Source organism: Amborella trichopoda, chromosome 11 (genome assembly GCF_054954075.1).
Source record: "Amborella trichopoda isolate Santa Cruz 75 chromosome 11, AtrichopodaSantaCruz75HAP2 v2.0, whole genome shotgun sequence".
NCBI lineage: Eukaryota > Viridiplantae > Streptophyta > Magnoliopsida > Amborellales > Amborellaceae > Amborella > Amborella trichopoda.
The window spans coordinates 12,342,491-12,369,325 of record NC_142346.1 but is presented as its reverse complement, the minus strand read 5'-3'; the positions used below and the strand labels follow the sequence as shown (position 1 = coordinate 12,369,325).

The following is a 26,835-nucleotide window of genomic DNA, read 5'->3' as shown; positions in this document are numbered from 1 at the left end:
GAAACCAGAGAAATTGCAGAGAAAGGTTGCATAGAACAGAGAGGCTGCAGAGAAATAATTAGAGAGATTGCAGAAACTAGAGAAGTTGTAGAGAAAGGTTGCATAGCACAGAGAGGCTGAGAGCAGAGAGGCTAAAAGACTCGGAAACTCCAGGATGCCTCCTCCTTTCCCTTCTTCTTCCTTTTATAGACTTTAGAATAGACGGACTTGAAATGCTTTGGAATCCGCACAATAAGGTTGACGGTGACCTGCTACAGTTTGTCGACTGTCGGTGATGGTGACTTGCTACAATTTGTCGGTTGTCGGTGATGGTGACTTGCTACAGTTTGTCGGTTGTCGGTGATCCTCCCCCCCCCTTCATTTCTTCAGGCTGAAGGAACTTGGATGCTGGCACAATCATCACCATTCATTGGGGTAAAATCTTCAGGTTCATCGCTTTGGGTGGAAGTAGACATGGTTTCATCATTAACTTCTAGAGCTTGCCAGGGCTTAAGTTTAAGCTCTTCTTTAGTCATGGTTGGGTTTTGTTGTTGCAGAAGTGCCACATATTCTGAAATATCCATTTTTTGAGGTGGTGGAGATGATATGTACTTCATTTTGATTTTGCTGGGATTTAAGTAGTCGTTTTTGTAGCTATCCCACCATTTAATGGAGATTTGTCTGTGGAACTCTGGGATATAATCATATATATCCATGTCGTCTGATGAGATTAGGTACTCCCATTTTAAAATCCTAGGGATTTGTTATAGGGCCATAAAATATATGAGTCTCTTTTTAAACTTTTTTTATTGAAATCAGAGAATTTTCTCTGAGAAATTTGGAGTTCCGTTGGAAGTATCTGGTCTGTGGATCCTCATATGGAGAACCAATTTTTAAACCAGTTTGGGAACTCATTTGGGTTAGTTATTTTAAACTGAATGTACCAACTGTGAGAATTTTTTGTATTTTGGTACTCGGAGACTTCATCTCAAGCCTTCATATATTCATAATAATGGTAGGATTTGATTTTAAATCCTTTTGCGTTGATAACCCTTGGTTTTAAGGGATCCAGTCCCCATTCTTTGTAGGTGAGAACCCTTTTGATTTGAAATTTGAAGTAGGTTATTTCACTATCATTGTTCTTGGAATGATGCACTATAAAAACTGATTCTGTTTCTATTAAGATACATTCGTAGCATTCCCTGCATCTATCCCCATTATTTGGATGCATATGTTGCCTGAGATATAAGGCGGCTATTTCAGTCGATGTTTGGACTGATGCTCATTTTCAATGACCAGCAATGGAATATATGTTGTTTCTAAGTATATTCATTCTGCACTAGGAGTTTGAGTGCATATTGGATTTTGAGAGGGGGATATGTCAGTATCCTGTATTTGTTTTCTTATTAAGGATTTTGGTGTTGATGGGGATGCCAGGGATGAGCCTGGACTAGGAACTATCTTTATTGTCTGTCTTTGGTGTTGCTTGCCTCTTTTGTCCTCCCTGCAGAAATTCTCGAGTCAAGAAGTCAGGCAAATAATTATTTTGACCATTAATATGTTCAATAGTAAATTCAAAAGCGGAAAGGATACCTTAGCATCGTGCAAAAATTTATTTGGACACGAGATTTTTCACGTCTTTCTGGAGGATGTCTTTAGCTGCTTTACAATTCATCCTTAGAAAGATAAGATTTGTATATTGAATATTAAATAATTAGACAGATAAGAAAGGAGATATATCAATGACAAACCAATTTATATAAGTAGTATTTCTAAACTTTAAACAAAATATCAATTTAATTTGCATAATAAGAGAAAATCATTAATTAAACACAAGGGGAAAGACTTACATTAAACACTTGCAATAACTAGAGAATATTTTCCCCTCCTCTAGGCAGTAGCTCGGTAGAATGTTTAAATTACAATCACACATATACAAATCCTTACAATCACTCAAAGAGAACTCGGTGTGGCTAGATACACCACTCGATATACTGTAGAGAAAAAGATAGAAAATAGTGAAGAGTAGAGGGAGAGTGAGATAGTAACGGGAGATAGTTGATAATACCAGAGAACAGAGACTTACAGAGAGATTTAGTGGGTAGAATGGTGCTGAGACTTAAGCTTACTAAGAACAGGAGATAAAGAGAAAAGAAAACTTGGGTAGCAGGGAGCAGCAAGTAGCAAAGAGTAAGAGCTTAAGTAGTAGAGAGTAGAGAGTAAGAAGAGCAGCGAGTATCTTAAGAACAGAGAGCAGGGAGCTGGGTTACAGAGAAAGCAACAGCAGAGAGATGAGAGAGCTTACATAGAGTTTTAGCAGAGCATAGGGCAGAGCTTCAGAGTGGAGGGGAGAACTTCAGAGCTTAGAGAGAAAAAAGAGATGATCTTGAGTACCTTGAGGAGCAGAGGAGCATAAAGAGCAACAACAGAGAGAAAAAGTAGAGCAGAGCTCGGAAGAGAGAGGAGAAGTGCTTCAAGAGAGTCTTAAGAGGAGAGAGCTTCTTTGGGCAAAGAAGTAGGAGGGAGAGAAAGATCTTCAGAGCAGAGTAAGGGAGAGAAGAAGGCTACTGAGGGAGAGCACTCAGAATGCCCTGCTTTTACCCGTCTTCCTCCTTTTATAAGCCACGGACCTGAATAATTACTAACTTGGCTTCATGATTATGGACGCCAGCTCAGAAGATTCGTCGGTGGCACAGTAGCTCGAGGTGACAAAAAGCAAATACAGTAAAGGTTGCACAGTGACTTGAAGTGACGAAAAGGTGAACAGTGATTAGCAGTATTATTAGTGAACAGTGTCTTGGGTTGTCGACAGCATCCTGCAATAGTGTATTTTGGCAACATCTGTCGGCAGCACAGTGACTTGAGGGAACTTAAAGTTGTCGACGGTATCTGGTAATAGTGTATTTTGGTTGTATTTGAAGATGGCGGTCCTTTTGGCAGCTTCTATCTTTTTTTGTTGGCATCTTTTGGCTCAATCTATGATAGTCATATTCGAGCTTAGGAAAAATCGGGTTGTGGTTGTGAAAGTCCACAATCTTTGTTTTCTTGAGCGTAATCTTCTTCATTCTGTGTTGATGTGAACATAGCTTCTTCCTCTTTATCAAATAATTGTAGCAGTTTTTTCTTCAATTCGTCCTTGGTGGTTGATGGATTTTGTTGTCGCATTTTGTTTATATAGTCAGCCATATTGCTGACTTTTGCCTCTGGTGTTGGAATAGGAATTTTCTTCATCTTTATGTTATCTGGTTCAATAGCCTTATTCTCGTATACATCCCACCATTTTATGTATACTTGTTTTCCCAATTTAGGTATATATTCCCAATCATATGTATAATTATCTAATATATTATAGGACCATTTCATGATCCATGGTATTTGGTAAAATGCCATAAAATACATATGAAGATCTATTTGGGTGTTATTATTGTTAAATTCAGCATATGAAGATCTATTTGGGTGTTATTATTGTTAAATTCAGCAAATTTTCTTTGAGAGGCGTGTATTATTGGGGGTAGTATTTCGGTTCCTGATCCCCATATTTGGAACTAGTTCTTGAACCAATTAGGGAATCCTTCTATCACTTGTATTTTTATTTGAAGGAACCACATATGGGAATTATTAGTATTATGGAGGGAAAAAACTTTATGCCATGCAGCAACATATTCAGCATATCTAAAGTATTTGTTATTGAACCTTCTGCCTGTAATCTCTTTGTTTTTATTGGATCCATGCCCCAGTCCTTTTATGATATTATTTTTCGGATCTGGAACTTGGAGTATGCAACTATATTTGTATTTTTCTTATAAAAATGGACCAATGTTATTGATCCGGTTTCTAAGAGGATGGCCTCATACCATTCTCTGGTCTTATTATTATTAGAGGGATGTAATTGATTATTTAGGTAGATATTTGCTATTTCATCCGAACTTTTGTCTAGATGAATATCATCTATTATTATTTCAACTATAAAAGTGGTCTCCGTAAATCTGGATTTTTCTCCTCCTGAGGTATTTGTTATTGATATTGGCTCAGGAGAGAATACTATTTCTTGAGCTTGCCTCTTTATTAATTGATTTGGTGGAGCTACAGGAGAAGATACTAAGGGCTTTTCTGATGATGGAACTATTTCCATTTTTTCTTTCCCTTTATTCGGTATTATTCTCTTGTCCCTATCCCTGTCCCTGTCTCTGTCCCCCCTGCAAAAATTCACAGGTTAAAAAGTCAGGAAGACAGTATTTCCTTTTGTATGTTCGATTTCGAATTCAAATGATGATAATATTGCTTGCCATCTTGCAAAAATCTGTTTTGACACAAGATTTTTGACATCTTTATTCAGAATGTCTTTTGCGGCTTTACAATCAGTTCGTATGAGAAATTTCTGGTTTAAAAGATCACTTTGGTACTTGGGAACGCAATGTACAATTGCTAAAACTTCCTTTTTAACCGTAGAATAATTTTGCTGTGTTTGGTTCCAAGCTCGTGAGGTGAAACGAACTAATTGTTCTTTTTTTGAAATCTTTTGTTTCAAAATTCCTCTTAATCCTATCTCAGAAGCATCACATTCAATTATCTTAAATGCATTAGGATTAGAGAGTGTAAGGCAAGGCAACTCCTTAGCCTTAACTTTTATTTTCTTCACAGCCAAGTTATGCTCGTCCGTCCACTTTGGTGGATTATTTTTCAACCTTTGAAATAAAGGTTTAGCATCAATGGCCAGATTTTTATAAAAATCAGCAATATAATTAAGGCATCCCAAAAATCTTTGGGGTTCAGTTTTGTCTAAAATAATATCTGGGAATTTATCGGCAAATTCTATTGCTCTGTCAATTGGAACTATACTTCCTTGAAAGATATTATGACTTAGGAATCTTATTTTTGTTTGGCAGAGGCTAATCTTTTTGACCGATACTACCAGTCCTGCAGCCTTTATAGCTTTAATGAAAACATTTATGTGTTTGAAATGTTGTTCAATGTTTTCAGAGAATATTAGGACATCATCTATATAAACAATCATGAATTTCATATAAGGATTAAAAATATCGTTCATAATATTTTGAAATTCAGAAGGAACATTTTTTAGTCCAAAGGGCATAATATTCCATTCGTATTGTCCAAAAGGAACATTAAATGCAGTTTTATATTTATCTTGTTCAGCAATCTGGATCTGCCAGTATCCTGATTTTAAATCGAATTTGGGGAAAATGCAGGCATTAACAAGTCTGTCTAGCAAATCTTTTTTATTGGGGATAGGATACCTTATCCATTTAAGAACTTTATTAAGGGGTTTATAATTTATTACCAATCGAGGAGCCCCCTTTGCTTTTCAGAGGTCTTTTCAACGTAAAATGCTGAGTAGCTCAATGGAGAAGAACTTTTCCTGATAAGCTGTTTCTGTAACAGATCATCAATTTCCTTTTTGCATATTTCTAACAGTCGAGGATTCATTTGTATTGGTCTTGCTTTTGTAGGTATCTTATTTTCATGGAAATCTTCTTCATATGGTAGTTTTACAATATGTTTTTTTCTATTCCAAAAGGCACTCGGTAATTCTGCACAAATTTCACTTTCTATTTTTCTTTTAATTTCTTCAATAAGCTTTTTATTCTCAGGTATAGAAAGCTTTTCTTCGATTTTTTTGTATTTTAATTCTTCTTTTAGGTGACACAGAAATTTTTCTTTATCGGATATGGTTTGTTTCATACTATTTACTTCTCGGATTCTTGGTTTAATCCACGAATTCAAATTTTACATTGTGACCTTCTATATTGGCTTCAATCCTTGAACTATCTATTTTTAATGGGTATAACAGATTCAGGAATGGAGTTCCAAGGATTACAGACTGACTTAATCCTTTTACCATAATGAATGGCATTTCAAAACAATTTCCATTATTACAAACTACAGTATTGGATAATTTGTAGTTTATGATTAATTTACTTCCCTCTGCTGTATTTAATATTTGGGTTGTTTTACTAAAATACTTTGTGGGGACTAATCCCTCGTTTATGCAATTTAGGTCTGCTCTTGAATCTATTAGTGTTAAGGTTTGAAAACTATATTCTTTATGAACTATTATCCTCACTAATGTAAAACCATTTCTGTGTGATTATTTTATCAAGTAGGTTTACATAATTACCATCCTGTATAGTATTAGAGGATTCTGGTTTCTCATTTATAGGAGATAAAGGTCTTTTATAATTGTTTATGATATTATCGAATTCTAATTCTTCATCTGTATTTTTCGGAGTATTTTGTAGGTTGGATGCTAATTCTAAAACTTGTATTCTACTTTTCAGAGTTATTAATTCATTTCGGACCTCATTTATTTCATGTTTTAGTTCGGCGATTGATGGTTCTTTTTTATCATTGTTTTTGTTATCAATTCTCTTAAGAATTCTTGCAAAGCTATACTCTTCTTGAGTTCGGACAAGAGGAGGAGTTTTTTTATTTGTTTTAGCTATTTGAATATATTGGATTAAGGCTTCTCTTTTTGCTTCTGGATCTGTTATTTTATCTATTATTTTTATAATCAAATTCTCTTCCTTGGAGAGTGTATTGCAGAAGCGGTTATCATTTTCTTCTTCTGAGTCAGAACTACTGAATATTAGATTTTTATCTTCTATTTCACCAGCAAGAGGTTCTGTATTGGAACTTATTGATCTATCATCAGATTCTTCTTCTATTTGTAATATTTGATATAGCTGATCTCCGATATTTTCTTCTATTTGTAAGGCATTGATTTTTTTTTTTATTAGGCTTTTATTTTTGTAATGCCCTACCTTGCCACAATTCCTTCTTGCCTGTCATTCTCTGCTTATCTAATTCTCTTTAATTATAGATCTGTACACAGAGCTAAACCTTCTGCGCATATTTCCGCAGACAATTCTCCTAGTGTATAAAGAGAGTATAGCATCTATTTTATGAGTATGATGATCATTTTCCTTTGGGATTATTTTATACAGAGAGGCTTTGGTTTCAGGTTTTTCTTTTAATGCCCCTTTCAACTGCAGACTTTTCTCAGGAGGGTAGATACTATATATTTCTTCTCCTTCAGTAGTATGAAAGGTTTGATATTGATTTTCTATGGCATTAAGGCCCAAGTCTGGGATTGGAATATCCTTCTCTCTTAATGTAGGCCTAAGCCAATCGAAAAACCCTATATTTTGTTTATTTTTCTTTACAAACTTATTATATCTTTTATGAAGAGCATTTAATAATTCTTGCAGGAATTCAGCTAGATACCAGTCACGAATTTCTCTGATTTCCTCAGAAAGATAGTTATTCTTAAGAGCTTCTATATCTATTTTAAATTTTTCTTCTTTCTGAAGGGTAAGAATATTAAAATCCAAATCTGAAGGTGTTGGTTCATTATCAGATGAACTTGGTTCATACATTTTATAAACTGGTTTATGGATATTGCTGTTTGTTCTTGTTAATCCTTCTAATATGGGTCGTTGAGATATAGACGATGTAGAATGTCTAGAAGGTATAGTGATCCTAGATGGGGTTCGTATAGAGCCTTCTATCAGATTTATTCTGGTTCGCCTATTGGAGTTAAACTGTATTTCTATGTCTCTATCAGGATATTCTATGATCTGATATGGTTCTCTATTGATTGGAGTTCTAGATTGTTGATTTTCACTATGTAGAGACCAATTTTCAGGAAGAATTATTTGAGACCAACTTATGGATTTAGGTATAACTGTATTAGATTTTTCCATATTGGTCTGGAAAAATATTGTCTGTCCTTTTGTATCCATCTGAAGGGCATTAGGACATAAGGTATTCATAATTTTATAACATATTCTATATACTAATGCTATTTTGTGAACCAGGGTTCATATCAAACCCTTGGGTTTTTATATTTAAGGTAAGAACCTTTAAAAGATTAGGGTCTGTTAAAGAAACAGAGAAATTTGGGAAACAGTTAAAGTATATGGGTCCATTACAAAGGCTAGATTCGATTATTCCTAATAGAGAATCTGAGAATTTGTTATGGCGACTATCTCTCAAACATAACAAAACAGAATTGTTTAAACCTAGTCGGGTTAATGGTTTTATTGCTATCTGTATGAGTCCTATATGTAAATATTTATATTCTTTGGATTTATGATTATGAATCATTCTTTCAGATAGAAGTTGGAAACTTTCTTGTTCGTTTGTAATAGATATATTTTGCTCTATAGTTTTAATAGCATAACTAGACTTAAATTCAAATGTACCTTTCTTATAAATATCAGTTATAGGAACTTTTGGTATATTCCAATTTTGTATCTGTTTTTTAATATTATCTATAATTATTTCTTCCTTATTTTTTACTCGTAATGTACTGTTTGATGAAGATGTTGTTCTATTGGATAGAGTTTTAATAAAATTTGCCATTTCAAGATAACGGTTGAATACTTGAGTCAATCGGAAACAGTCCCTATGCCTTTTCAGCGGCTCTTCCTGGCCTTTTTTCGGCAGTACGGGTCACGACGACTTTTAGTTTCAATTCTTAGACTTATCTTGAATGATAAATTTTGTTAAGCTTTTAGCCTTTAGAACAGTATTTTCAACTACAGTTCACCACTGTAAAATCTATATGGCTCTGATACCAAGACAACCAGGACCTAATTTGAGCAGCTATTTTAAGCAAGTATTTTAAGCAACTATTAAAAATATTCAATATACAAATTTTACGAGTACATAAACAATTAGACAGATAAGAAATAAGAAAGGAGATATATCAATGACAAACCAATTTATATAAGTAGTATTTCTAAACTTTAAACAAAGTATCAATTTAATTTGCATAATAAGAGAAAATCATTAATTAAACACAAGGGGAGTATATATATATATATATATATATATATATATATGGGTGTGGTTTCTACAAGGCTGCAACCTTAAACAATCCAATTAAGGTGCACCTCCAAATTTTATCATGACATGTAATTTTGGTGTAAAATGTTATTAGAATTATCTTAAAATCTATTTTCATATCTAATTATAAAATTTTAAACTCCAAAAATGGTTAAAATCAAGTAGATCTATAAACATATGAAAATCTTGAAAATGGACGTTCAAGATAGTGTGTTGCAATATGCACTTTCGCTGGGACTTAAAATCTTCTTTTTTCCATATTCATACATCTCAATGTCGAGATGATCAATTAGGGCATTTTTCAACATTAAAACAACCTTTTCTGAAAGATTTTTTAGGCCCATCGTTACTTCTACATTTTAAGGTTACAACCTTGTATAAACTTTTTCCTATATATATATATATATACATACATACATATGGAAAAGCTAAGGTTAGCCCACTAGCTAACAAGTACAACGTTAGCCCAACATTCTAGGCCAATCTAACGGTCACGGCCTCATTTCGTAATATAATTTTAATGTTTTTTCTATAAATCCAAATCACATGAAATTTTAGGCGTCTATTCTTCTCATCAAGGTGCACTTAATAAAAATATTGAAACATAATTCGTAAAATATAAATTGACCAAAATACCCCTGCAAAGTTTGCAGAGGTATTTTGGTGAATTTATATTTTGTGAATTACTTTTTTGATATTTTATTAGATTCTCTTGTTTTTAAATAATACTCTCATAATTTCAAGTCATTTGGATTTGTAAAAAAAATATTAAAACTCAAATACGAAATACATTCGTGACTATTGGATAGGCCCAAATTCAATCTGAGTCGTTGGGCTAACACTGCAACGTTAGCTAATAGGCTAACCTCTGCTTTTCCCATATATATATATATATATATATATACATATATAGGAAAACACTTAAAAACGCCTATAGGCGATTTTGAACAGTGTTTCGCCCCCCGTGGCAGTTTATTGAACGGAGCCACAACAGATAGCGCATGGTCCGTGGCGGTTTCCACGTGTATTTTTTACCTCCACAAACATGTTGATACCTTATATCAATCTCACCATATTTTTGTGGAAAATGTTTATATAAGGTTGCAACAATATACTATCGAAGTAGGGTGCACCACAAAAATCCTCTAGAAGTGAGTGTTCCAACATTGGAGAATCCTCCAATTAATCATCTCAACCTTGAAGAATTTCAAGTCCTAGAAATAGTGAATCTTGTCACAAGTTATCTAAACCGTCTACTTTTAAGATTTTGAAATATTTATAGATCTACTCAATCGGTGCTATTTTTAAACTTTTAAATTTCATAACTAAGGATAAAAATAGATTTTCAAGCCATCATAAAGTTTCCGACACGGGAACTATATCTCCAAGAAAATTTTAAAGGTGCGCCTTACTTCTATAGTATAAGGATGGCACCTTATACAAATCTTACCCTATATATAATAGGAGGCAAGATGCACACTAAAATGCATGTGGACCATAACTTTGTCCTTAAATTGGAAACTTGATATTGAGGCTTATGGTTTCTATTGCTAGAGGCAAAATAACTCAAGATCCAATGAGGTAGTTTATTGACAATAGTATTTATCAGTCTCCAAAAAGGGCGACCATTGCATTTATATCATATATTATTAACTTCGTATTGTAATTCCTTTTTGGCCACATGATCGGAGGCAAGATGTACACTAAAATGCATACTGACCATAACTTTGTCCTTAAATTAAACTTGACATTGAGGCTTATGGTTGCTAGAGGCAAAATAACGCAAGATCCAATGAGGTAGTTTACGGACAATAGTACTAATCATTCTCTCCAAAAAGGGCGATCATTGCATTTATATCATATATTATTAACTTCGTAGTGTAATTCTTTGGCCATATGATTTTTTGCCACATGAGCTACTAATATGTCAGTTTTTGCGCATATGTTGGCATCTTTCCGACTGAGGATGAATAATCTCTTCATTGCACTTCAGATTTGATTTGCCATGGTAGTTGCAAACTATATTGTGTTTTTCAATTTGCATAGTTATTTGCCACTTTATAATGAATTATTCTGATCGGACCTATAGGTGCAGGCTCGAATCACAATTATAAATACCGTTATCTTAATGCACTCTTGGTGTTTTTTGCAGATGCTGAACCAGCTGTCTGTGCAATTACGTCAATGCCAGCTAAGTAAGTCCCTTGGGTTTTGCAAATATTATGAGAGGCTACCATGTTTTTAATATTTATTTGGATTCTTAGGAAAATGGGTTTTTATTTTTTATATTCTTCGAAAAATTGTTAAGCGCTTAATATTTGATTATCTTTGTTTATTGTAATGTTCTTCACTAAATTGCTAAGCTATTGATTTTCATTTCTAAGAGAGAAGTGAAGGAGTATACTTTCTTGAGGCACAATGTGGAACTACTGCCTTTGTTCATAGCCTATGAAATTGTAAAAGAATCTCATTATATATGCTACACTTCCCACAAATTGTGCGACTTATGACCTGGCTGTGGTATTTATGGATATCAGTACCCTGAGATCGTAGTGTAAATGAAATGAAAAATCTACTTCATGTAACTGTGTTTTTAGAAATGGGAATACCATGATGAGCTCAAACATATTTGGAGTAGACATATTAGATGTTAAACTGGAAAAGCTTGTTGGATTCAACTTTGAAAAGCAAATACATTGACTTGCATCCATGGATTCTATGGCTTTCCCCTTCAGAAATTGTCTATGAAATGTCTTTTCTTTTTTTCCTCCTATCCTCAGTTATCATAAGTTTCTTTTTTTGCTAAGTTTGAATGTTAAACTTGGGACCTGATGAGAATGGAACTATAGATGTCACTTCGTGGCACCTGCCACCCTGACCACCTCTGCCTAGAGACCGTCCTCAGCTATCATAAGTAGTACAGGGGAGCAAAGGCCACCTGACCTCTTCAATTAACGCAATTTTTACAAGCCTACTAGTACAATTCTAGAACGTGAAAATGGGTTATTTAGTTAGTGAAATGTTCTTATTGATTCATTTAAGCTAAAATAGAAAAAGGAAATGATCTTTATTGGTTTTCTGTATTAATAATGCAGGTATCGTGACCCAAAGACTGGATTACTTTATGCAACAAAGGAAGCCTTCAAAATCATTCGAGAACGGTAAATCTACATTGAACCAACCTGGAAACTGCTATTATCTCGATGATATTCATTTATTGGTATGATCCATTCAATGAATCGAATGATTGAAGGGATATATATATATATATATATATATATATATTTGTGGGATAATCTAAAGTTCACAACCCTGCAAATTCCAAAAGTTAATGATAGAATGAGTTGTGAAGGGTGGATTTACTAACTTTGTAGTTCATTTTTTTTAAAAAGTTACTTTTTGTGATATATTCATCATTAAGTAAGGGTAATTTTGTAAATATCACTACAAGGCAAGAGGTACTTTTGTTATCTCTATAAGGGGTAAAACTGAAATTTTTACTACACGACAAGGGCATTCTACAAATAAAGTTCCAGGACACTAACTTCCAAAATGCGATTGCGCTCTTGTAAAAATTTCAAATTTGCCCTTGTTTAATGGTTAAGTTACCTATTGAAATAATTTTTTAACAAAAAGGTAATGATCATTTTGATAAATACACCCATCACAACCCCTTCTAGTATTAACCTTTGTATTTTGAGGGGTTATTAACTCTGGACAAATGCATATATATATATATATATATAGATAGATATATGTGCAGTGATTTCATGCAACGACAGTTCTAGAAAACCATGTTTGTGATATTTGTATGACCCAAAATTTTACATACACACTCTCTTCATCTCAATAATCAAGCCTCAAAAAACAAAAGTTCAATTTGAACCCTAGATATGGTCGAAATGAGTCCCCTCCAAAAACGAATCTAGACCATTCATTTGGTGAATTTCAATATCTTAGCCTTTATAAATTCAATCATTTTCTTCTTTTTGAGCATTATTCATCTAAAGATAATAAAGCCATCCAAAAAAATTGGAAATGAAAATATCCTTCTAAGGTCTAGATTTAAGCATCTCACCAAAATGAACTATGTTAATTGGGCTAAAAAATTACTTTGTAGGTTGTGTTTTCAAATTTTTCTTTTTTGTGATTGTTCATTACAATGAAAAGAGTGTATATTTTAAAAATTGGATCAAACAAATGTCCATAACATGGTTTTTGAATGTTGTTGCATCATATTACTATACAACCATTGCATGAAATCATATATATATATATATATATATATATATATATATATATATGTATATATATATATATATATATATATACATATATATATATATGTATATATATACATATATACATATATATACAATCAAAGTAACGTGCACCTTAACATAGCGTCAAGAAATATAGTTTCAATACTAGAAATCTTTGTGATAGCCTTAAAATATATTTGCATCTTTAATTATAAAATTTAAAGCTTAAAAAATAGTGCAGATCCAGCAGATCTATGAAAACTTGAAAATCTTGAAAATTGACGGTCCAAAAATACGTTACATGACGCACTATTTCCAAAACTTGATATAGGAAAAAGTTTATATGGGGTCGAGGCTCTAAATAATCAGATTAGTGCCCACCTCAAAAATTTCACTAGAAGAGGTTGTTTTCATGCCCAAATATCCTCAAATTGATCATCTCGACATCAAGATGCATGGACATGATAAAAAAAATGGATTTCAAGTTTTGGAAATAGTGCCTCTTGTAACGCATTTTTGGACCGTCAATTTTCAGGATTCTCAAGTTTGCATAGATCTGCTCGTTCTGCACTGTTTTTGAAGCTTTAAATTTTATAACTAAAGATGAAAATATAATTTAAGGTTATCACAAAAATTTCCAGTATTAAAACCATACTTCTCGATACTATTTGAAGGTAGGCTCTAATTTGATTGTTTAGAGCCTCGGTTTTATACAACTGAATTAATATATATATATAGATAATTTCTGGCACAACTTATTTTCTCTGTGCTGGCATGATATTGTAGTGACATGAATTGCAAATGCTCAACATTTTACTCATTGAATATTGTAACCATATTAATGGTTGCCTCATTCGGTTAGACATTTTTTATTGTGATCCTTTGTTTAACAGATCACATCTCAAAACCCCAATGAGCCAGATTCTTAATGAAGGCGTCTCATTTAATCATTTGCCTTTATAAAATAACACGATAGGCTGGAAACGAAGATAATTATTTGTCTCACTTTTGGTTAATTGAAACTTTGCAGGTTTTATAAAGAGGTGAGTGAGAGAGAAAAGGAAAGACCAGACATGGGCTCCTTGTTTGCTCTGATTTCAGGGGAGGGCTTTTCAATGAAGCGAAAAAGGTCCTGTATGGAAAATCGAAACCAACACCTAGATTATAGAAGGCAATATATTTTCTGAACCATATGAGCTCGAATGGTCCTTGATCTAGATAAAAATATCAAGTATATTAAAAATAGATCATTAGTTATTTCGACGTTCCTGAGTTAGGTAGTGAATATGATTTTGTCGCTGTAAAATATCCCAAGTCCTGTTTATTCCATGCTTCTTCTGGGTTCCACTCCTTTTTGTTTTTTTCTTGGTTTGTTGCAGTGATAATTTATTGTTGTAAAATATTCCATTAGTCCAGTTGATTCCAGTAATACTTTTTGGTTTTCCTTCCTCCTTTGTTTTTAGTTCACTGGAGAGATGAAAAGGAAGCCAGAATTATTTGCAGATTGAGATTGGTATTCAATTCTTGGGTGATTCCATTGTGCTTATAGGTTGTGTCCATGTGTTCTTTGCTCCTAATGATGAACTTCAAATTTGTGGAGTTAATGCAAAAAAAAAGTTTTGACTCTTTTATGGACTGCTGCACGCAAAGCAAGTGCTACACAGTAGCGCGTGTTCCTTCGGTCCCCTATAAATGAATGTCATTGGAAAATTCATGTCCAACTTGCTTGCAAGTAAAGAAACATGCATGTGTGTGTGTGTGTGAGAGAGAGAGAGGGGGATATTTGACTGGTTCTTCGAGCAGAGAACAGGATAGAGAGAATGAGAGTTTGAGAAAAAAAAAGCGTGAAATAAAAGGTTCTAAAGAATGAATATTGGTGAGTAATTGGGGGCTAGAGAATCATAGCAAAATACAATTGATGCCATGTCATGGTATTATCTAATGTTGAGAAAACAATGGTTCAGGGTGGGCCATTTTTTTTCTGTAATAGCTACGGCCAGCAGTAAGAATGGCAAAAAGGAAAAGTGAATCAAAACAATTTAAACAAATAATGGAAATATTAGGAAAAGAGAAAAATAGCCAGCCGATGGTCCGATTGGTTGGATCGCTAACGGTGTTTTGACAGATCTGGTCCAAAGTAAAAATTGGATTTGGTAAAATATTGGTCAAAGCCAATATTTGACCAATAATTGTTGAACCGACAAGTCACTTTTGACCAGTTCGATTGGTCAAATAAAATACGCAACTGTTTTTATAATATATTTATATATTTTTTAATTATTAACCGCATTTTTCCTTGATATTTTTAAAATCTAATTAAACTAGTTCGACTAGTGGTCAAACATATTTGGCTAGACTAGATGCCTCATTGATTTAGTAGCCGGCGCGATCCTGATAACACTAGAAAACAGAGAGAAGCATGGGATAATTGAAAACTATAATATCCTACTATTCGAAAGTCTCATACATCGTTTATATACTATAGTATCCTATTTTTAAAAGTATCGGACATCTTTTCATATATAAAAGCCGTTAGTTTCTATTTTCATTGTTTAATCTATTGCCAAAGTTTATATAAGGTAGAAGTAAGGTGAACCTCAAAAAGGCAGCAGAAAAACTATTTCCAATATTGGAAAACTCTCATTTGATCGTCTCGACTTCGAGATGGCTGGGTATGGAGGGATTCTAAGTCTTGTACATATTGTAACACATATTGATGGCTGGGTATCAAGGGATTCAAAGTCTTCTACATATTGTAACACATATCATCTAGGCCATCCATTTTCAAGAGTTTATAGATCCGTTTGATGTGCACTATTCTTGGAACTATAAATTGTATATATAGGTGGAATAGATTTTCAAGTCATTGTAAGGCTTCCAGCATTGGAACTGCTGGTCAGCTAGCCATTCGCAGCCTTGCGTCACATGTGCATATTTGCGCTTGCATACGGTGTGACCCCATGGTGCGATATGTTGATGGATAAGGCGTGCGAAACGATTGGCAAACCAACAAAATTTAAATTTACGAGGTAATTGAGAAGGGTTCTAGTGAGTCAAGTCAAATGAGGCATGTGGGTTTGAGGTAGCCAACTGGGCTTAGAGACTATGGGTTTGGGAGGTGTGAATGGGTTGAGAGGGGGTCATGTAGGCTGGAGTGGATTGGGGGCATGGGGGCTTGAGTGCATCGACTAGGTCTAAGTCGTGTGAGTTGGTTTGATTTGGGGCATAAGAAAATAGGGAAGGGAGGGGCTAACCGAAATCCGGTGGAATTTGAGCGACACCTCCCCTATATGGGGTATGGACGACAAAAATAAAGGTGCTCGGTGTTTAACCGAAGCACCCCGAAGGAGTCCGCTGGCCGGGTCTGATGGGTCTAAGCCCGCCCGAGTGCTGCCTTGGAAGAGCTTCCTTATGGGCTAACCTAAGGTAAATAGGGGGCTAGGGGTTAAGTGGGTTAGGTTAAGTGGGCTAGGTTAGGATAGGTTGGAGTATGGAGTACAACATGGTGTAAGATAGGGAGTATGATAGGGTATGAGGTATGGAGTATGGTAGGGTATGGGGTATGGAGTATGGTAGGATATGGGGGATGGTGTATGGTAGGGTATCAAGGTGTGGTGTAAGTAACTCAGTACTCCAGATGGGGGAAATGAAAGCTGAATTTCTTCGGATCCCTCCACCTCCCACATGTTCAATCTTTTTTTAGCGGTTTCCTCAAATATCTTTATTATTAACATAACCTTTATTTTGCTCATTCATGGAGTTGTATTTAGTACCTTTAAGAAAGATGATTATCCACCGTTGGTTAGTAATGTGGGTTGGCTTAGATTACTTAGTGTTGCGTGCCTAAGAGAGCAGTGAGCTTTGGGATGCAGAGAAGCTATTATCGCCCTGCTCCCTAACATAATGTGGCAGTGGGTTCGGACCGCAGGGAACCATAGCATGGGGTTGGGGGACATTGAATCCTTTTGCTGCAGCAAGGATCAACTTTGAAAGACAAATGGATGAAGGGTGGTCAGAAGGCGCCGGGCAATCAATTCCATCTTTTATACTAAAACATCAATAGCTTGATCGGTAAGAGAAGTCTTTGCTTGGCCCCCTTCTCCTTCGCATTGACCTGCCCCTACTGGACTGTTGCTTAGACTGTCTTGCTACCTTCGACCGCTTATGCTTAGGAGTGAATCTGAAGCCTTCTCTTCCAATTAAAAAATTCTCTCTCAGCAAAGCTTTGAAGTTCATACTTCTAGGATGTGTGCTTTATTTTAGTAATTGGCTCTCTTATTTGTATTCATGTCGTTTTGTTTTGGCCCATCCATCCGGAGGGCCTCAAGTGCCTTCACTCGAATCCTTTGGCTACCTTGCTTGTCAATCGCTCAATTTTCATTTCAGATCTTCTTTTGGTGGATCCATGCCCATTTAAGGCAATGGGACTTCAAAAATTCCATGAGGACATGGAGGCACTACTTGCGTTCGGTGTAGATTTGTGAAGATTGATAATGTTGCCAGAAGATACTTTGCTGCACAGAAGAAGCTTTCTCCAGGCAAGATCTACTCTCTCATCATCTCCTAGTCCAGTTTGTTCCTCATCATATTAGATCGACGACTAGACTAAGAACAAGTACAGTTAGATCCGGGCTCGCTGGCCTTCTTCTATAATAGCATAGTTATTTATTAAGTATGCACCACCAACATAGTGATGCGCTTTATTTGATCTTGCTAGTGGCACTAAAGGCAAATTGATTCCTCCTTTGCTTGTAAGCAAGAGAAAGCAGAAGCGCCTTTGCTTGCATCATAAACACCTCATATTCTTACCATCTCCAACTTTCTGCAAACATCAGAAAACCTAACTGCCGCAAGTATAATTCCTTCACAACATCTATTGCAAATTGATTCCTATGATTCCTATGTTCCTCCCTTACATAAAGAAGGCCACCTTAAAGTCCAGTCCAGTGAAGGCAACAAGCAAAGCCACTGGCTTGTGTAGTTTGGCACATCAAAGCAATCGCTTCTATGGCAGAGGTTGCTCGTTGCTAGAGTGATTTTTGAGATTAAAGGTATATGAATTTCACTAATGCAACCACAGGCGAGGTGCTAATATTTCCAAAGGGGGATTGACTTTGTTTGTCAACTCCTCATGTCGTTGACAAAGGAGAACAACCCTGTATGGTGTGCTACTTCCTTCAAGTTGATGTGAACAACCTCTTGTTGTTGATAGAGTGCTTATCGCCCCGCGCTCTAAGCTCCGCTCCTTTGACTAATTGTTCTCATCGGATCTCAGGTTCCCTATTTCACTCCCTAAATAGGGTTCTTTTCACCAAAAAGTGGGCAATAGTTAGGAGAGGTACGCCAGTGGCAAGCGGAAGCATGGTTATTAGATACAAAAGGAAACCCTAGCCAGGACCGCACATGCAAGTTTCCCTGCATGTAGCTCGTTTGTGATAACTTCTTCGGATTTGTGTGAAGTAGTAGATTGCTTTGAATCAAGTTATGAAACCGTTTGAAACATTCAAAGATTGAATCTTTTTTAGAAGTCGATGTACACCATCATCCATAAACAAAACAAAACAAAAAGCTTTCAGAAATAGATTTTAGAGGTGCAGGTCCCCAAGTGGACTTACAGTCTAGCTTGTGTAGCCAACGAGCAAGACCCCGAGCGAGTGCTTTGAGTGCTACACTAGCATTGACAACTATGAAGTGCACATTGCAGAAGGAGAAGAGAGAAGGGTGCAAGGAACCAAGTCGAAGTTATATAGGAAAGGAGACTTTTCCTGAGATGAAAGGCAGGACGAAAAAAAGAGTTGAGTGAGCTTTAGAGGCTGCATCAAACCAAAGCCCTAAAACCTTTTTTTTAAGCTTAGGTTAGGATTAGAATTTAGAAGACCTTGGTTAAGTGTATAGACTTAACTAAGGTGGGTTAGGGTTGGGTTAGGCTAACTTAGGAATCGTTAACCTAGGGTTAGATTTGGGGTAAGGGTATGACATCTTTTGCACAAAAATGTTCTCTCTCCTCTTTCGAGATGACAGATTTTCATTAATTTCAAAGCAAAATGAGTCATCCAAGTTACATGCGTGGTGGGGATTTATATAGAGCTCCCCCATAAACATGGGCGGATCCTCAAAACATGGGGGAATTGGGTGAAAGGAAAAAAGATGATAAATACAATGAAATTTGGGTAAATAAAAAATCGACAAAAAAAATAACATGAACAATGTCCAAAATTGACGATTAGGTCCCTCAAAGACGACCTCTTCTCAACCAAATGGTATGGGGCCTTTGTTTTTTAACTATTTGGTGTTGCCTGTTCTATCACTGGGAAAACATAGATCACACCACCATGATCATTTTGATATGTATTTTGCATGTAACCATGAAGATTTAGTGGAGTTTTGGTTGTTTTGGGTTTTATGGTTTTCATGGAAATCTTCTTCAACACTATTTGATTGATTTCTTTAGAAATACAGGGTTTTATTAGGGATTTATGGGTCTCATATCGAAGGGGATCTCGTATGGTCATGTTGCATAAAAAAATATGAGAAAAGACCTCCAATCGGTCAAGTTATGACTCCGGTAAGTTGCTGGGAACCCAAAATATCTATTGCACAAACTTGTGCCCACTTGCAAGCCTTAGATGTCCGTCGATCTAGACTCCGAACACGAATTTTCTTATGCCAACGCGAAGGAATTGAGTCACGATCAAAAAACACAAAATTTTGAGCTTAAGATGACGGTTGAATTTCTAGTTATGACTAAAGAAGCTCGGAGAGGTCACAAAAACAGGTTTTTGCACAAACGTCGAAACTTGTGAACTTCTCTCTCGGATTTCTTCAATCCGACCAACGATAATGTGCCTGTACCAAAAGAACGTGCTTGTCGAGGAGCATGACAAATCCAAAGTTTAGCTCGATCTAACTTGTGGATTAAGAGATTCAAGGGTGCAAAATTTGCCTAATTTTGAGGAAGTGTTGCCGGATTTTACTATTTTTGGTAACTAGCTTTAAAATTTGGAATGGTATAAAAGCATCCTTTTTCCAAAAAAATAGGGCTTAGAATGGTCCAAGGTCAAATTTTGGAAGTTTTACTATATTCTTTCCTTTGTCCACCCGTACACCCGTGGTGTACGGTAGTCCTTTGTCTCAACTTCCTCGTTTCTTCCTATTGCAAGGCCTGATTGAGTTGAAATTTGGGGAGTGTCTTTTGGGTAATAGGCCTAACCTTTGTGCTCTTTCTTGGGCCAAAATGAGATCATTTAAGGGCTCTTCAAGACACGGGCCTTATTACATGCTCCATGGCAGTTTGGAGCTGCAAAGGCAGTTTTTATTGGGAGGTCCCCGGCCATAGAAAATGGGAGCCCTGCTATTTTGGGTGCCTAAATAAGCTTTAAAAAAGGGGGCTATTATGTGCTTCCACGACTTTTTGGCTGTATTTGGTGCTTGAGAACCACGATTGCAACCGTCTCCTTTGTTATTCGCATGGGGGCGTGGTATATTAAAAATGCGTACAAACAACTTTTCCCCTCGAATGTTGCGCCTTTGAGAGGAGTGAGAAGCCTGACATTCAGAAAAGAAAATCACACGTGCTATCTTTTAAATCACAGTAAAGGCCTCATCTAACTTTATTTTCTGTTACCAGCATCAATGGGACCTTTAGAAGAGGGGTAGATTATGTCTAGCGTATCAAGGGGCAACCGAGGATTTTTGTTTTTTTGCTCCTACAATCATGGGCCTCCTTGGGGCATGTGACCCGTGTCATCATAATTCAAATTTGGATCACAATTAGGGGCCTCCTTGGGGCATATAACATGCTCTACTAGAATTCAATTTGGTTGACAGTTAGGGCGCTTCTTGGGGCTGGTTGGCCAGCCCCCGCATCGTAGTTGAAAGTTGGATAGAGTAAACTAGCACGATATATGAGGTTTTTAATTTTCTCTTTTCTACTGGCTAGAACACTTACAAAAGCCCAAATACATTAAAATAAACAAGAATGGAATACAAAAGAGGTTCTCAATTGCTGCCACTAATAAAATTTATTTTTTCAATAAACAAAAGTTACATAATACTATTGGGAACAAGAAAGCACAAGACTGCAAAGCATAAAGTAAATTGTCAAAAGATTACCTCAACTGGACTTTGCACACCCCTCTGGGTTTTCTCCTTCGATGATGCACATGATCAAGGTCTGTCTTAGATCTTGAAAGTATGGGAAACCTTAGGCTACCAACCCTTTCAAATCAAAGACCAATAGTGGAATAAATCCCAAGCTAAAGAGGTCTCAATGCCCTTGTATTTCCCTAACTCCTAGGGATTGGGGCGTGGCCCTCTTTTCTCCCGGTGTGGCTTTTTTTTCTCTTTCTCAAAATATTTTCTAAAGGAGGCTAGAGAGATGAGAGATCAGAGAGAGAGAGAGAGAGAGAGATGAGATGTGTGGAGAAAAGGGTCCCCATAAGAGGGTATTTATAGATTTTACCTCAAGGGTAGGGTTTCTAGGGTTAATCATCTTTATGGATAATAGATCCGGACCGGTAATCATAAGAGACATGTGGGGTGAGAGATATTAACTTACAATCATTAGATAAATCATCATGATTAAAAAGGAAGGTACTAGAACCTTATCTTTCAGCTTCATTAACTTAATTCTATTAAATAAATAATATATAAAAATATATTATACATTCATTTTATTTTTATATTTTTTTCTTATACGCGCTTTCTTTGAAAATCAAATCTTTTTAATTATCAAAATTTTTTTAGTTTGCTTCAATTGATTGAGTGCCTTGATGGTCTCATCATAATTAAGGAAAGTCATGCACAAAGAGGGATATGCCTTTCAAGAGGCCCCTATGTGGACCCCATGCACTTCCCATATGTGCTATTATGGTGAGCCCCATAGCCCATGATGAGCCCCCATATATTTTATAATTTGTAAAAGATACAAAATAATTTTTTAAAAAAGGTAATTATTTTATTTTTCTCTTTGAATATTAAAACATTGAAAATTCAATTTTAGACAATTTATAAATCCACTTTGAGAAAACAAAATGTCCAGAGACTTCTAAAAATTCATTCTATTACTCTAAAAATCATTTAAGATCAAATTAATTAGTTATATATTAATTTGATGGGATTTAGATCCGACTATGTTAATAAATTATCAATTTTGTTGAAGCACTCCATCTTGTACTAAGAACTATAATCCACACTTATTTCCTTAAAATCCAGTGATTTTCATGACTCATAGACCATCGCAAGGGTTCATGATTAGGCTACCAAAGTCAGTCAATGAGTAAGAGAACACAATCATAGCCTATGGATTACAGGTTCCCCTAGGGACAAGTAGAATGTCACACAGACCTATACACATACAACTTTATGATGTATATGGAGGTTATCTCTGATACATTTACACTTAACACCCTCAATGGTAATTTGTTTTCCCTATATGGCTATCATATGCATATACATAATTCAAGATGAGGCTTTGGCCCTCGTCCTTACATACACAACAATCACATAATCTCTTGGTTCACTACCCTGGGCAACTCTGACCTCATCAAGGAATGACCAAGTATTTAGGAATGACCTCATCGGTTGTGCTCTATGACCAAATATTTAGGATTTTGTAACTTGACATTCCTAGCTCATTAAGCCTAGTCTGAGTCTCGACAAACATCATTTGCCAATTTCAGACCATATGGACCAAACCCATTGGAGTTCTTTTGTTCCACTCAATGGTTTAAAAAACGGATCGGTGACTCGGATCGGGCACCCAAAAAACCGATCCGGATCGACGAATCGGCGATCCGGATCGGGAATCGGGTGAATCGGTCAGAATAAAGCTTCAAAAAAATCCGAAAAAATTATTAAAATTCATTATAAATATTGTTTTTTAGGAATTCAATAAGAAATGAGGGTACTCCATTAAGAATTTTCATGTTTTTGAATGAATATGCGAATATTGATATGTTCTTTCCCTGCATGAAACGCCATTCAGTATTTAATTTACATCACACAAAAGGATAAACATAGAATTATCATGGAATAAGTATATCAACATACATGGACTACAATAAAGCATAAAATTAGTAACATACGATCTAAAAATAAAATGATAGACGACGTTGTTGTTCTTCTTGGTCACGCTGGTGCCATTGATTGAATTCGTTTGACAATTCATTGATTCGATCTAAAAATGAATCATCGATATTAGCAGGCGTCTGACTATTCCCAAATCCCTAAGTGTTAGTGTTTTGTTGTGTTCCCAATCCAAAATCCCTGAAGCTTGTCCATCCTTCATGCTCACCTGCACTGTCGTGCTCATCCCTACACTGTTGCTGTTGGGACTCGATATGTGAATAATATGGCTGGGATAGGGTGGCCTCAGAATCATCATCTCTCTCATTTTCTCTTAGACCCCCTTCCCACTCTCCCTCATTAGGTGCAATATCACCGACATCTCCGACGAATTGTGGATACGTTGGCTGGCTGCTTGCTCTTTCATGCTGCTCATCACTTTCTTCAAGATCTTCATCACCGATAGCCTCAAGGAACGCTCTCTTGTGCAACACTGGCTCCTCCTCTTCTACTACCCATTGGTCTGCTGTGTCTGTGACAAATATTGTGTCTAAGTCTATCGGCCCATAGTCTTCAAGCTTCCTTCTTATTTATCGATCTCTGAGGTTTAAATTATAATGAACGTAGACTAGTTTATGAAGCTTCTCAGAAGCGCGTCAATTCCTCCTAGTAGTGTGCAACCATTGGAACGTATTCCAGTTGCGCTCACAGCCAGTAGCAGAACATGTTTGGGAGAGCACCTTGATTGTTATCCTCTTTAGGTGAGGTGCATCAGTACCATATATCTCCCACCATTCAACTGGATTAAATGTAAAAAGCATTGTAAGGGCAAGAACAATTCATAAGATTAAATATATGAATGAACAAAATATTAGTGAGGGGATAATCTGGATCCATCATAGTTCGAGAATTTCTGGCAAGTCTAGTTACGAATGATCCTATAGCATCCCTATATAGAGCAAGCTAAAACAAATATAGTACATTTTAGTGCATTATTCCTCACAAATATAACAACTCAATGAAGTTCTTATCCAAATATTAAATAATACCTCTTGTATTGCTGCTACTTGGTTTCGATGGCTTCTCTCCAACCTTGCAATAATGTATCTGACCCCTTCCATAATCTTGTGGGGTTGTTCAGGTGTCAAATAGAAAAATTTTGGGTTACGTCCAAATTTGGTGTTCCACCTCCTTTCTATAATCTCGATCACTTTGCTAGCAAAATTACACTTCTCCCCAATAGCTGATTTCGTCCTCTCAATACCTTCATAAAGGATACCCATTGTAGCTTTCTTGTCAGCATCTACCATTCTTAACACCGTGACCAAAGGGGTAGTGGCCTCTACAACACTGGCACATCGAGATCAGAGCCGCCTATTTGAGACTATGTTGTCCACTTTTATACCGGTACTGGACTTCGAGAGGCGGTCATTTAACCACTCTTCACAGGTAAACAATCTCTTTAATGCACCTTCAGATTCTCGAATGGAGTCCACAGCTAAATAATCGGTCGCAAAGCGGGTTATGGCAGGCCTGATTATCTCTTTTTTCTTAGAGTGTTCTCTAAACAGAAATAAAATTTTAGAGTGGTTGTATATAAATCTCGACACCAACCTTGCTTCCTGTAGAGTCTCCTTCACAATTTTGATCTCACTGATCTCCTCTAACATAAGATCGATGCTGTGTGCAGCACACGGGGTCTATACTAGATGCTTCCTCTTATCCATCAACTTGCTGCCCGCAGAAACACATGCACGCGCATTGTCTGTAATAAACTGGACTACATGCTTATCTCCCACCTCCTCCACTATCTGATTATATAGTCGTACGTAGAAGTTTGCATCCTTCTTCGTCCCTAATACGTCTTTGCTAGATAAAAAAGCTGTACCTTTTGGAGAATAGGCCAAGAAGTTTAAAAACTCCTTTTTGCTAACTTTATTCAACCAACCATCACTCATGAGAGTAATGTCTGTCCTTGGCCAACTCTGTTTATATTCTTCAATTCACTTTTTAACTTCCTCCACCTCTTCATCTAATATTGGCCCACTGAGCTCATATGCCGTCGTGGGTTTTACCCCGGGCCCGACTCTCTGGATTGCACTGACTATAGGTGGAAAATATGGGCTATTGGCTGCATTAAAGGGAATCCCTTTATCGTAGAACCATTTTCCAACATATCTCCTTAACTATGCCTTTTAGGGTCATCTGTTGCGAATTAGGCTTTGAGAGAAATGGGTCTTTACGACCATGACCTGCAATACTGGCACTCCTAGGTAACCTAGAAACAATTTCTTCAACAACTGATTCTCTTTGATACATATTGCCACCAACCCCTCCATACATATTTGAGCTGGGCCCGCCATACATGCTCGAATTGGGCCCGCCATGCATATCTGAGCTAGGCCTACCATGCATATCTGAGCTAGGCCCACCATGCATATCTGAGCTAGGCCCACATTACATGTCTGAGCTAGACCCACCGGGCATTCTAAACCCACGTTCCCTCTGATATTGTTCATGTAAACTCAATCTTGTGGCCATGTCCAGCTCATTATTATATTGCTCTTCTAGGTCATTATTATATTGCTCTTCTGTATCATTCCTGCTTGATGGTGTATATAAACTAGCTATCTCCTCATTCATCCTATGTTTGGCAATTTTTTTACCTTTGTTAGCATTAAGAATTGCCGCCATCTGTTTTTTTACATTACTAGGGACACTAGTGCATGTAGAAACTTCTTCCTTAACCCCTGCCAAGTGTTGTTTGAACCTATGTACCCCACTACTTATCACTCTTTGACAGTAATTACAAATAATTTTGTCTTTCTTGTCGGGACCAAGTCAGACCCCATGTTGCCATGCAGGGTCTTCTACAGATCTTGACATGATTCAACTGTTTTAAGATGTAAAAAGTATAAAATTAACCTGACAGTTCAAAAAGAAAAATAATCACCATGTGTAGTGATAATATGTTGTTGTAGTTCATGTAGTCATATTTGTTGTTATTTGTTATTGCAAAATACTATTATTGACAATAATATTTTCGTACATATCAATTACAAACATTCAGGATAATATAATACAAAATGCAAGCTCAAAACATGGCTACAACTCAATTATAAAGAACAAACATTTTTTGTACTAAAAAATTAATAATAAAAACAATTATTCACAGAGCAAGCTAACATCAGTCATTCCAACTAAAAAATCCATGAACAATAGATAAAAAAAATACAACTTTGCATTAAAAATATAATAACATGCATTTTTTTGCATAAATAATCTATCAACATACAATTTTTTCAACAAAAACTTTAACAATAAAAATTTAAAATATGGTTTAATACCTCATGATAATTAAAACCTTGTCACGATTTTCACATCTTTTCAGAAAATCATCATTTTTCAAAAAATTCGATCATGGAAAAAAAAAAAAAAAAAGTACAGCAAACTCAAACAATAAAAATTAAAACTTGGGTTTAATGCATCACGATAATAAAAACCTTATCTCGATTTTCACATCTTTTCGAAAAATCATCATTTTTCAAAAAATTCGATCATGGATAAAACGAAATAAAAAGAAAAAGTACAGCAAATTTTCAAAAAATTCGATCATGGATTACAAAAAAAAATTCGATCATGGATTAAAAAAAAAAATTAA

At 35.8% G+C, this 26,835-nt stretch overlaps 1 protein-coding gene across 5 annotated transcripts in view; it reads left to right on the top strand.

The window, feature by feature from the left end:
* Positions 1-14,655, top strand: part of SWC2 (DNA binding protein SWC2) — a 37,558-nt gene extending 22,903 nt beyond the window's left edge. For all 5 annotated transcript variants that reach the window (XM_088851819.1, XM_020662744.2, XM_088851821.1 and 2 more), the window contains 3 exons: positions 11,000-11,042; positions 11,943-12,008; positions 14,140-14,655. In XM_088851819.1, the coding sequence (XP_088707945.1) occupies positions 11,000-11,042; positions 11,943-12,008; positions 14,140-14,296 (266 nt within the window). In that variant the 3' untranslated portion in view covers positions 14,297-14,655. The remainder of the gene's footprint in view (positions 1-10,999; positions 11,043-11,942; positions 12,009-14,139) is intronic.
* The last annotated feature ends 12,180 nt before the right edge of the window (positions 14,656-26,835 follow it).